The sequence below is a fragment of the Centruroides sculpturatus genome, unplaced genomic scaffold (genome assembly GCF_000671375.1).
Source record: "Centruroides sculpturatus isolate CEXI.00-Female unplaced genomic scaffold, Cexi_2.0 scaffold800, whole genome shotgun sequence".
In the NCBI taxonomy this organism is placed as follows: domain Eukaryota; kingdom Metazoa; phylum Arthropoda; class Arachnida; order Scorpiones; family Buthidae; genus Centruroides; species Centruroides sculpturatus.
Window position 1 is genome coordinate 135179 of NW_019385047.1, and position 14084 is coordinate 149262.

The 14084-nt window shown below is 30.9% G+C and overlaps 1 protein-coding gene across 5 annotated transcripts in view; it reads right to left on the minus strand.

Moving 5' to 3' along the window:
* LOC111633877 (neuroglian-like) overlaps nucleotides 1–14084 on the minus strand; it is a 74659-nt gene that overhangs the window by 8016 nt on the left and 52559 nt on the right. For all 5 annotated transcript variants that reach the window (XM_023378517.1, XM_023378514.1, XM_023378515.1 and 2 more), the window contains 6 exons: nucleotides 12987–13224; nucleotides 11673–11791; nucleotides 9496–9682; nucleotides 6204–6326; nucleotides 4929–5117; nucleotides 2777–2908 (listed from right to left, as the gene is read on the minus strand). In XM_023378517.1, the coding sequence (XP_023234285.1) occupies nucleotides 2777–2908; nucleotides 4929–5117; nucleotides 6204–6326; nucleotides 9496–9682; nucleotides 11673–11791; nucleotides 12987–13224 (988 nt within the window). The remainder of the gene's footprint in view (nucleotides 1–2776; nucleotides 2909–4928; nucleotides 5118–6203; nucleotides 6327–9495; nucleotides 9683–11672; nucleotides 11792–12986; nucleotides 13225–14084) is intronic.

Sequence of the window (14084 nt, forward strand, 5' to 3'; positions counted from 1 at the left end):
TGCTTCTAATTAAAGCTGCGATTACTGCATTGATGAAATGTTGTGGCTGGTATGCTGTTGCAGGGATCAAGGGAGGTACACCGCTGAACTTGTGGAATATGGAATACATTATGGTATCCGAGATTTAACAGTTTTTAGATCCAAGAATGCAATCTCATTTTCTTTGCCTTTTTCCCAGGTAAAATTAATTGTGGGATAAGTGGTCGCGAGACAATCTTTGAAGGCAAGGAAATCTTCACTTATGTGGTTTCCTCACAACCAAATCTTAGGAGGTTGCTGTCCAATGACAGGGATCCTACTTCCATTCTTGAAAGATCGGGGGTTTATTCTATCCCATTAGAAAATATGTCGGGAGGTTGCACCCATTATATTGGCGCAACAACTAGAATGTTGTCATGTCGTATTTCAGAACATCAGTATTCTATCAGGGAAAGCAAGAATGAAACTGAGCTTGCTAGAATGATGTTACAGCACCAACATACCCCGTTGTGGGACGAGGTGGCCGTAATAAGACATTGCAATAACAGAAATATTGTATATGTTTGGGAGGCCCTCCTTACCAACATATTAAATCCCTGCAACACCCCCACACTTAATTTGCCCCCTTTGTGGATCAATTTGTATAACTATCTAAAACAACGTATCCAGCTCCACAATTTGGAGGCGCATAGCACATGCGCATTATAACCGCGCGTATTTTTATTTAAAAATTATCTTATGTTCTACTGTTGCTTCCATTCCAAAACATTAATACGCTTGGAATGGCCAGTTATTTGTAATAAAAAAGGAATTTAACCGTTTTTAATGACCTGATGAAGACAAAAATAATTATCGTTGAAAGCACTTGTCAGTCTAGCGACATTTATTTGTAATTTAACGCCTGTATGATAAATGTTTCTCCCAATGGACAAAATATATTGATATTAAAAAAGATTATATTTTTCTGAAATTACTTTTAATATAAACTGTTTTATATTTCTTTCTGAGTAGTTTTCCTCATATTTGTGATCCAATTAAGATCAATGTCATTCTGTAAATAAGCTGTTCTTGTTAAAGTGAAGAGATAAACATAGCTCTTGTAATAAAGTAGCTTTGTTCTTTACTCCAAAGAGACTATTTCTCATATCTTAATCATCAAACACAATTTGATACTGACATGAATTAATAGAAAAACATTAAACATTTTCCTACATTTTTCAGCAATGTGTTCATGGGACATGAAATATAAGTATGAGGATAACCGGGGGTAAAGAGTTATAACTAAACTCTTTATTGCTTAATCTGCAATCAAGTCTGTAGGACTTTCCCACAGGGTTGAAAGTTAGAGAAGGTGTGGAGACAAAATGATCGTATAACCGTCATCTCCTGTCAGGCTCCTGACACCAGATAGGAAAAATACTTGTGCCCTATCACACATTTATGTGAAGTTTAAAAAATAGGAGGCCATTCGATAGCAAGTGGAGAGAGTCACGGGTAAGTCCAACTCATAGCGAGTGAATGGTCTGAACTTAGTAAATAAATGGAATCATAAGTAAACATAACAATTAACATTTAATAGATACAATATACTATATATATTGCTCCAAATCAAATACAAGTTAGCATAATTGAACTTAACTCTAATACGCCTCTATTCTTAGATGTATTATTATGCCGAGCGTATATAGCTAATCTTAAATGAGAAAGTAACAATTTCTATCCTATCCTCATGAGAGAGAGTGTTTACAAGTATAATATAAATCGTACTATCTTACAATGTAAATTGGTCAGTAATCTTCTTCTGTAGCAGGAGGAGTACTGTCTTCTTTATGTAGGCACACAAAGTTAAAATATGTCAAAGGAGACCATTTTGAATGAAGTTATGCATCTTGTATGGCAAGTCGTAATTTTCAAGGACTGTCTGCTGTCTATGTGGCAATGTCGGATTTCTATCAACTGCCTTCTGTGGTATTGATACATTTGTATTATGGAGGACTGCCCTGAATGGCAGGAAAATCGCCCTTTCTATAGTACAATTTGACCAATAGCATAAAAGGGAATCGCTGTTTCTACGGGATGTTTGATGAGTGCAAAGAGGGTAAACAGACATATGGTCATCTGAATTACAGATAAGGCTGTGTAGGAAAAAGAAGTTGATTTTCCTTTTCTCCAAAAACGATGAATGTAACTTCCCTTTTTGTAAACAATATGTAGAGAAATAATATATTTTCTTATACTGATTAACCTAATAAATCCCAATTTTCACATAAACAGAGAAAAATCCCTAATGCTAGATAAAATGGAGAATTTGTCTAACATTTATCAAGTGTCTGCCAAGATAATTTGCTAGTCTATCTACATTCCAAGTTTAGTTGTTAGATTTAATTTTAATATAAAGAATACACACCTATCTAATAAATGATCATCAGAAAGCTATAAATTAAAATAGATGAAATATTAAAACAACTATAAATCACACTACCAATACAATTTGACAATAAAGCAATGAAGTTTATTGCCAAGTAAGTTCCATTAAGCCAAAGATTTGTTAAAATTTTAGTAAATCTGATGAATAAATAATTCATAAAATTTATGTCAGAAACCAGGAGAGATGAGTGTTCCTTCATGTATTTTTATGGATTCAGTAACTAATAGTTTTTATTCTTGAAATGCAATTTACTAATATTGTAATTATAAACATCTCAGAAGTTAAAGATTTAATCAATACTTACTTTTGAATATTGTCTAAACACATTAAACAAACAGTTACTACTTTAGAATAATGATTAAAGCTTACCTTTTCTTCTATATTGTACATAAAAATGGCTTCCAGGCCTTCCTTCTACTGCTGGCATCCAAGTGACAAGAACACCTGCTTTACCTTCTTCATCTGGTAAATTATACCACTTAAAATTTGGTGCATCAGGAGCTAAAAGTATTGAATGTCATTTTTTAATTCCAACTATCTCTCTCATCACCCAGTCACTTATATTATGAGCTTAGCTGCTCTGAAATTGTGTTTTATTGGCTGAACAATATTCATGCAAAGCATTATATAATTAGCAGCATTAAAATTTATACAAGGTGTCTGATAAGTTATTGTGCAGTGAAAAATTTGTAATAACATTAAAACCGTGTGTACAATATTTCGTACAAAACCTGCAAATTGTATGCAATGCTGTAATGACAAATTACAGGTCTCATACGCAAAACAATACATATCACTTTAATTTCATTATGAATTTCTCACTGCACAGCAAACTTTCAGACATACTGTAATATATATAATGTTTTCAAAATACATATTAAACATCTAAGTACAGTAGAGCATCGATTATCTGAAACAATTCAGGACTGGGTTATTTGGATAACTGATCATGTACGAAGAAATATATTAACCTATCCCATGTTGAAATTTTTCTCTGTTAAATGTTGTTTTGCGTTGAATTTTTGTCTATGTTAAGCCTAATGAAATTTTTTTTTAAAATAATAATCATGGCTAATGTATCTTTATAAATCATTTCTTTATTTTGCACAAACAAAATAAATATATTGAAAAAATAAAAACAGAGAAAATTATATTTTGGAAGTTAATCTAGTATCAAAAACATTCCGATTCAGCACAACACACAGTCCTCAGAAAAACACCACACATAACAAGCAAAACTCGCCCTCACGATGGGAAAAAAAGCCTCGTTCAAATACTGGCATGTCCTTAAGTACCCTCTCATGGTCATGCAAGTGCTGCCAGCTAAAACACGCAAGCCAACAAAAATAATATTCGAGTAGCACAAGACATAGCCAATATTGCAGTGCCACAGCACTAATGCAAATTCAAATTTGCCGACTGGAACACTTTCAGTTAACTGATGTTTTGGTTGATCGGTATTCGGATAATCGATGCTCTACTATATTCAAGAATTTAATTTTACTTTCAAAAGTTTTAACTTCAGTATTAATTATGAAAGAAAAAGTATTTATAAGACTAAATTATTTAAAAGAAGATTTTGGTTCTTTACTAAAGTGTTTCAGCATAAGAAAAATAATAAATTTAGTAATAATTAATCTTATGTCAAGTTAATAGTCTATACCAGTGATTCTCAACCACTGCCCATACCCATACATAAGTGATGCTAGACAAGTAGTTCAATCAGTTCTACTTTCCTAGGGCACGTTTGGAAATTGTAACCTTGGCAACTGGTGATAGTTACCAAGGCATTTAGAAAATGTGACCTAAATAACCAACCGCATTTAAAAATTACTGTTGACATCACCAGTTGTCCTGCAATACTTATCAAAGTGCCTCAAATTTTAATTATTAAAAGTGTACCGTGATGAAAAAAAAAGGTTGAAAAAAGAATCACTGGTCTATACACTGATGTAAATTAGTAAAGGCGGCCAATTTGAAGACTAATTTTTTAAAGCACTACATTGAGCATGCGCATATCTTCAAGATGTGCAATTTTTACATTTTTGGAATGGGTGTTCTCTTACAAGCATTCCAATGCATGGAAACCTGATGATGACCGTTAAAAACAGAAGAAAACTTTCATTTTGAAAAGAATTATTGCTGGTTTTAGGTAATTACTTATTTATTTAGTAAATTAGTAAATTTTTACTATTCCAAGATGACTAATATTATGAAAAAGTGAATAAAAATATTGGTTTTATCATCTTGAGATATTCGAAGTAAAAAAATTTTCTTATGACAATTAGATTGAATAAAAGTTTACTGACATATTTGATAACACCAACTTCACATAAAAGAATACAATGTATACTTTATTGTATGCCATTTACTTGTACTTTTTCTTTTATCTATTCAATAATAATAATAAATTGGTCTTATCAAACATAAACTTACTTTCATTATATATATGGTATTTTATGGCTTATTTTTAGACATACTGATTATGGTTAAAATAAATGACTATACATAATTTACTTACGGATATCCGATTCTTTATTTGTTTTAAGTTCAATGAAATAAGGCATTCCTTGTCCTACTTTTGTAGTTGCATAGATAGTTATTCTGTATTTTGTATTTGGTTTGAGCCCAGCTAATTTCGCTCTCGTTTCTATTGGCATAGTGATAGGAGGTTTTCGCTCTATTTTTGGACCTAGAGCAGTTCCATGTACTGAAAAATATAGAAATTTGTTTAATATTTTCATTTACCAGAATATTTAATTTCAAATTAAGTATATTAACAGAAAAAGTCAAAATCTCAAAAGGTCAAATATATTGAGCCCTATGACACGTCAAAGTTCAGTCCTCAATGCCTTATAGAAAATCAAGACATCTTTACAGTCAATTAACTTAAACAAGTCTGTTTCTAAAAAGTATTAATTTGCTTTACATTATTTTAAATTTAAATTACATTTTCCTTTTGTCTTACAATAAATTTTTCTTAAATAATATTTTTAAAACTAATGAAATTCTCATAAATTATTATTATAAAGTGCAGAATGCACTACTAAAAGCTTAACAATTAATTAATATTTCAAAAATTTTACTAAAATTCTTTAAAATTATTATTTATAAGGTAAACATTCTGTTATATTTTTGTTTTAAACTCTTCTGCAAAGTATATATAATGATTATAGAAGATCAATTGTGAACCTAAAAATATTTTACAGCATTAAAAATTAATCACTGCAGTGAAAGAAATGTTTTAAAATATATTTAAACAGTATAACTATTTACTTTCTCTGAATAAACATTTAATTTCAGTATAAATTTGTTAATGTGGCATCTATGAAACCAGAGTGGTGCAGGACTATCATATCTTTTTTGCTTTTGCAAAGTTCAATAAGAGATACGAGATCTGAACATTGCAGACATTGCTATACATTTTGTACCAATGCATGCAGCCATAAGCTTCCACCTCTCACTCTCTAATCACTCTGATGATGATTGGATGCATAACTGTATGATGTTAAGATTGGTTAAAAAACCTTTAAAATGTTAATGAACACATTATTGTTTTAGCATACCACTAGTATTTCTAAACTGACAGTTAATAGTCTTGCCAAGAAATGACCCAATTTTATAATTTTCAAGATAAAATGAAAAATATTTGAACTTTTACTATACTTGGAATTAGCAAAAATACAGCTTTATAATGGTTTAAATAAAATTTTCAAAAATTTAAGAACTGAACTGTGTAATTTAAACCATATAATACTAAAGTAATATATGATATTTTCAATTATCTAAAACATACCTTCTTCATAATATATCCTATAGCCAGTTAAATTTCCATTTGGTTCTAATGGTCTTTTCCATATCAGATAAAATGCGCTTGCACCCAGTGGCACGGCATCAAAACTAGCAACTGGGCCGGGAGCTAAAATAATAATAAAAAAGTTAGGTACTGCACATTAAATTGTTTGCTAAATAATACAAATTCTGCATTTCTTAATATAAAGATACAGAACTAATACGAGGGGGCTTCAAAAAGTTCATGGAAAAAAGATAGTATGAAAAAACGATTTCAGTTATGATGTTTATTTTTCAACATGCGCTCCATTAAGGTTGATACACTTCTGCAAACGTTGATACCAGCCTTTAAGTTCGTCTGAGTAGAACTGAGGGTATTGTGATCTGAACCGTGTCAGAGAAGCTCTTTTTTTGGTACCTTTCAATGATTTTTTCAACTTTGGAAACAAAAAGAAGTCTGATGGGGCTAAATCAGGGCTGCAAGGGGGATGTCGGATGATTTTCCATCAAAATTCACGTAGCACAGCTCTTATTTGCCAAGAACCATGAGTGGGTGCATTGTCATGGTGGAAGAGGACACATTGATGAAGCTTTTCATGGTGTTTTTCCAAGATTCTATTGGACAGTTTTCTCAAAATGCTTCCACAATAAGCAGATGTAATTGTCTTCTTGTTCTCAAGGAAGTCAACTAGCAAAATCCCCTCTGCATCCCAGAAGACAGTGGCCATGACCTTTCCTCTTGAATGCTTAGATTTTACTTTGAATAGTTCACTTTCATCCCAGGGCAGCTGCTGCTTTGATTGAATTTTGTCTTTGGGATCATACTAGTAGAGCCATGTTTCATCCCCTGTCACAATTCTTCAAAGAAAAGCTTCAGAGTCCCCATCCCACTTGTCCAAAATTTCCATTGAAAGATCTGCCCTCATTTGCTGCTGATGTGGGCACAACAGCCTAAGGACCCACCTAGAAAAAAGTTTACTTAGTTCCAAACTCCACAAGAATTGTATGTGCAGAACCCACAGAGATGTTGAGTGTATCTGCTACCGATTCAGTGGTTATTTGTCTATCCTTTTCAATCAAGTCACAAACAGCATCAATGTTTTCCTCACAAACTGACACTGTTGGCCTGCCACTGTGGGGCTCATCTTCAACCTTGATTTTTCCACTTCTGAAGCAACTTACCCATTTATAGGTTGTTGACTTCTTTGGAGCATTATCACAATACAGTCGACCCCCGTATAAGATCATTGATTATTCCGTTTTATATGAATTCCACGTTGTACAAGTCACTTAAATTTTACAAATACGTGAGCCGTTTACAGCCCGGTACACGCATTTGTAAAATCTAAGTGACTCGTACAACATGGAATTCGTATAAAACGGAATAATCAATGATCTTATACGGGGGTCGACTGTAAACTTGTTCCAGAGCATCAATGATTTGCCTATTCTCCCAACCAAGTTTCACCATAAACTTTATGTTTGTTCTGGTCTCAATTTTCGTGGATTCCACGTTGCTTGAATGGTGCCCGACTTTCAACTGGTGGTGCTGTGTTCTTACTTGCATTTAAGGTTTATGTTTGAACATGTTATAACACATTGATACAAGAATGTTCAGGTGCATTGAAATTAAAATCCTACTAAACAATTTTTAGTTATGGATTTTTTCCACAAACTTTTTGAAGCCCCACATACATCAGAATCATTTAAGCCGGCATCACACTGGATCAGACACGACAGTCTTAGTCATGTTGAGACAAGAGAAAACTGCTCAAAACATAGTAAAACAATGGTGTTTCCATTATATCAAAGAGGAAGAGGACACTGCACACTGGATCAATCATCTTGTCCAAGACAGTTTTAATCACAATTAGTGATTATTAGTTAAAAAGATGATGGTAGCTTGTGCTTCATCATGTCTGATATGTGTATCAGACAGACTGTTGTGTGCATGCTCAGACCATCACAAACCAACCAGAGTAAGTGCAAAAGTAGTGATAAAAGCAATTTTTTCAGATATTGTTCATAATTCATTATTTCTGCTTTTCATGTAACAAATTTTTAAAAATTAAAATAAAATCTATGAAAAGAAATTTATAACGTTAAAATGTAAAAAAATTACAATAAATAATTCTTGCCTTATCTGAGAGTTATTAAAAGTCTTTCCAAATTTTTTGAAGTTTTTCCCAACTTACTTCAAAATGTGGTCAAATGTCTTTGGCTTCAGTCTGGTAAAGTTGTGAAATTTCAATACTAGCTTGGAGCAACATTCACTAACAAAGGGACTAGTTTATTTATAACTTAAAACCTCATTGCTCAATTCCAGTGAAGATGAGACTAATTGATGAAATTAAGATGAAATATTCTCGAATCAGTTTTTGTTCTCAAAGTACATTTTAATGGTTTAATTTTGTTTTACATCATATTTAGTAAAGTAAATCTCTTTTTAGACAGAAAAACCCATCCTGCCTAATGCTGAATCTTGAAAAGTAGGAGTTATTTTCTACTTTATCCAGAGTCCTGGATGTCACATTGTTGGTAAATATACTAACTCTGTAATGGCTTTACATTTAAGCATTCGCCATCTAAGGGATGAAACCATTCTCTGATTGAAAATTTTTCCACCGGAGATTGTGGCAGGCTATCATAAAACCTGTTTTGTATACAATACGGAATTTTCTAAGATAACATGTGATATCCTCAGATGGTCTATTCTGCTTTTTTTAGATGACTTTTTACCTAGGAGATGGAACTCCTTTATGGCCTTATATATCTCAACTCTATCTACAAGCAGTTTCTTTTTCTGGTTAGAAAAGGTTTGTCTCGTAGATAGCAGTTCAATTAAAACATCAAAATGAAATCACTGGAAAGTTATTTATATACCAGCAGTAGAATCCCAAAATACTTCCAGATAATTTGGAATTGGTTCTTATATATCCTTTTTGTAAAAAGCAGAAAGATCATGCCAATTATTTTACCGATAGTTTACTTTGTACAGTTTTTAATATGTTAAAATATGATTTAGTAACATTATTATATATCTTTTTGTTTTTATTAATGTATAGCACAAGCGAAGTCATTTTTAAAATGCACTGCCATGTGATACCCAACAATTTTAATATTTATAAAAAAATAAATTATTTGTTCATATCCTTTTTTAAGTCACAACAAATGAGTAATTATTACATAAAAAAATGTAATTATTTGACTTGAAACTTTAGTCATACTATTAAAAACATTTCAGAAATCTTAATATGAAATTATATTAAAAAATGTCATTTATAACTGAAACTTACTTCCTTCTGGTGTACGAAATTGAATTACTTCTGATCGTGGTCCAGTATATCTCTCATTAAAAACAAATATAGCAACTTTATTTTCTGCATTTGGACGAAGGATACTAACAAGAGATTCATTTTTTTCGGGACCAACTATTTCTTCCCTCACGTGTTCTTCTCCTTCTTCAGGAGTCCAAGCTTGAATCTAAGATACAATAAATATTTCTTTTATAAAAAAATTTATATAAAATTTTTAAAGCAACTTATCCTTAAATATTGTTAATTTCAGATAGCAGGCCATTGAAAATTTTGTTTTATAATATATTAAAATCAAATATATTTACACATTATTAATCCTCCTTAAAAACTATACTTTCAGTTTATATGATATCTATTACACAATACATTTTTAAAAATAATTTTCATCTAAAATATTTTATATAACCACATTATTCATTTATGCAGTGCTCTTTTCCCTAATGGAACCATTAGAGTAAGTCTTTATCGATAAGATGGACATCTACACTGATGCTCAAAATAATTTTTTTTTATGAGTAAAGGTTAGTTCACACTGAGTGTGATTCACTGGTGAAAGCGAAAAACAGTGCGAATAACACGTCAGAAATTATGTCATTTTCAGCGAATTTTATCATTTCGCAAATCACTTTGAAGTTTGGAATTGTCAAGCTTTTTCGCTAGCAAAAAAATTTCACTACCAATCATACTCCCACTAGTTGTCATGTGGTTCTTGTTGTTTTCAAGATGGCTACAGAAACTTTCTCACGCAATAGAGTAAATGCTGTAATTACAGATTTTTAATATTTCTCTCACCCATCATCATTTTCTTTTTGTCTTATCACTCTTTCTCAAATAAACAAATGTGGTTAATGACAGAATAGTGGAAGCAGCCATTTTGTTTTTCAAGATGACATTTTTGCTTGCTTGCAATGATTGGCTGCTTAAAATTCGCAATTGCTTTTGGTTGTATGGATCAATTTCGCTAAGTGAATAAAAATAGCTTTTTGCATTCGCTTTTGCTATTCGCTCAGTGTGAACTAAGCTTAAGACCTGTATTTTTGTAATATCTATTTTCCTTTCATGTGTATATAAATGGCCCACCAGTGGCCAAGCGGTTCTGTTCCATGAACACTGGGAGTTTGCGCCTCACCAGGATGGGCTGGCCGCATGGCGTTTTCCAGGTTTTCTCCATGTCTGTAATGCCTGGATGGGGGCTAGTTAAACCTTAAAAAGACCTCCTGGAAGGCATTCCCCCTAGGCAGATTGCCCAAGTGTCATATTGCTGTAACTTAACTAAACAAACAAACATATATAAGCAGTCAAAACTTTTGAATTTGAATGAAAAGAAAAAAGTTCAAATAATCAAAGATGAATTATTAATTTTTTTTGAAAATTAAACTTATTTTCTGTAAGTTTATAGTGTTTGGAACTGTTCCATATTCTTTGCCACTATCATATTTTCTCTTTACTCTCTATTCCATACCTTTCATCACTTCTTTTTTTAAGTTAAACTTTTATACATTCTATGTTTATACACTGTACAAACTAAACAATTCCATAGTTGTTTAGTTTGTACAATGCATAAGAGGGATAAAAATGTCATTAAAAGTGTGAAACTTGAGACAATTTTGCTCATACCTTAGAAATTTATAGAACAGATGTATTTTAGAAAATACCCAAAACTCACAGAGGTTGACTAAAAGCTATTTCTAAGAATCATTTGCAATAAATGCAATATATATTAGCTTCAAATTATTTAAATTTATACTAAAACAACTAAAATTAACACTGATTTAAATACAAATTTTAAGAGGACTAATAGTAGGTTTGAATTATTCCCTAATTCAAATTAATCAAGCTTTAATTACTCATATTTAACAATATATACATATACACATATTACAGTTTATGCATATTAAACATGTTAAATTTGTAAGAATGTTTTTGATAGTGATCATTTTTAAAATTCATATAATTATCTTTAATTCATACTTTAATATATATTAAACAAATGGGTAAAAGTAAACTGGAAACATATAATTATTTAAATTAATATTCATAACAATATGCATTTTCTTTGAAAATGCTCTGAACATTAACATGAATATTTTAATTTAAACTCATTTTATAAAATACCGAACGTATAAAGAATTCATACAATCAATGTTTCAATATACCTTGTAGCCTTTAAAATGTCCACGAACTGTGTGTTTAGGCACATGATTCCAAGCCATCAAAGCAGATCGAGCATCCTTTACGTCCACCACGTGAAAATTTTTTGGTGCTTCTTCTGGTACTGTAAATGAAACAGTAAAGAAACACAATATAAATACATCTACTAAATAATATAATATTCAAAAGTAATTGATACTATGCAGTATCCTAATATAAAAAAGTAATTTTATGCTAAAATGCTAGGTTGGAAATTTTTTTATAAATTCTGAAATTAATCTATATTCAAAATATTTATAATTATATTTGTATGAAAAAAAAAACACATAAAAATCAAATAATTTTTACAATAAAGTTATTTTTTCATTAAATACAAACTATAAATTCCTGAAGTTTTTTATAAATCAAAATAACTTATCTATCATAATAGTTTACATCAAGAATTAATATTTTTTTTTAAAATGGACTGTAAAATTTTCTTATAACAAGCAAATGTAATTGAATATTTTATACATTTTAAAATATTTTACTTATACAGTGGAACCTTGGTATACGACCTTAATCTGTTCCTGATGTTTAGACTTATACCGAATAGGACGTATACCGAACCAACCGTTCCCATAAGAAGTAATGTAAAAATGATTAATCTGTTCTCATGAAAAGAAAAATGGCTGGCTTTAAACACCTCGCTTTCCTGCTTGACTTTTTCATGAGATCAGCGTGTATCTTTTTAGCTTTCTCGCAAATAATTGCTTCTGATATGCTGTCTCTAGCGCACTGTTTTTCAGTTATCCAAAGCAAAAACAATTTCTTAACATGATCTAATGTTTTCGATCTCTGTTTAGAAATTGATTTAACTCATTTCGCAACGTTAGCAGATTTAATAATGTCTTTATTTTTCGCGATTGTCGACATCTTCGTTCTCGGAATACGGTATGCAACAGATAAAATCTCGAACATGCATGCCACCTTCATATTTCTCAACAGTTTTCTTTTTTCAGTTCCATTGTGATTCTAGTCATTTTTTTAGTTTACTGTTGCTTTTCATTTGCCTTTTTGCAATTCATGATTAATAAAAATAATAAAATTTTACTTATAAATTAAAATCAGAAGAAATTTAACAAAGTTATAAACTGTGGCACTGCGAACGTCTAGTCTGGCCTAGTACACCGATGGTGCTACTTGTTCATAGATGGCGCGTATAATTGAATTAAGTCGTATACCGAGCAAAATTTGTTTTGTCCAAACAGGACGTATTCCGAATTGGACGTATACCGAGGTACCACTGTATAGTAAAAAATTAGTGCAAATTATTTTACCATCTTCTCCAGAATATCCAATTATTTCAGTTGGTATAACATTTGCTTGTCCTCTTTGATTGTGTGCTTCAACTTTAATTCGATACGGTTTAAATGTTGGTTGATTATATACAATAAACTGATTTTGTTTCCAATCAGTTATTTTTTCATATTCCCACGCAGCATGTTTGATATCTTCACGTTTCCAAAATACTTTGTAAAAAAATCCCGGAGCATTCTGATCAATTAGTGGCATTGGCTGAAAATAAATGAAGGATGTTTTTATATTAGAATTTTATATATATAGTTGTGGTTAAACTAAGCAATTTTATAGGAGTGTAACAAATTTAATGTCATCCAAATGTTATGTTTTAGTACTCCATACTGTTATTCATTACAAGCTAAATGAATTATTCCACATAAACAATTTTACTGTATCAAGTCAGCACATAATTATGCAACTTCCACGTGATTTGCATTTCATTCATACACTATCTAATGGGAAGAAAAGAGAATAAATCAAAAACAATGATGTGATCATCTTAGTGACATACAGTGCTGCTTAGCAGAAGAAACCTTGTTTTTTTTACACCAATTTTGAATAAATATAAACTAATGTATCAGTTAAGAAGTTAAGATCTGTATTAAAATATACACTACTTGCCATAGTATTAGCAGGAATGCGTTATCTATTTTAATCTTAATTAATAAACTGTATTAAATGTAGTTTTGTATTAAAGTAAATGTATTTAATTTAAACTACCGAATTGATTTCATCTATCGACAGTTTTTAAAACAATTTCATTTAAAAAATTTTATTCCACTGAACTATAAATCTATACTATACATCATTGTAAAACTAAAAATAACATGAGAAATATTACACATTTAAAATGCTATATCACATGATATATATATATCACACACACACACACACAGACATGTGTGTGTGTGTGTGTGTGTGTTCATAAACCAAACTCTACAAACCTGAAGTTCATATGTAATATGCCAGCAACTACTAAATTATATTGGGCTATATTATATTATAATTATATTATACTGTGATTATTGTAAATTAATTACTAAATAATTTGCCACTAGAGGAAGGCATTAGGCATC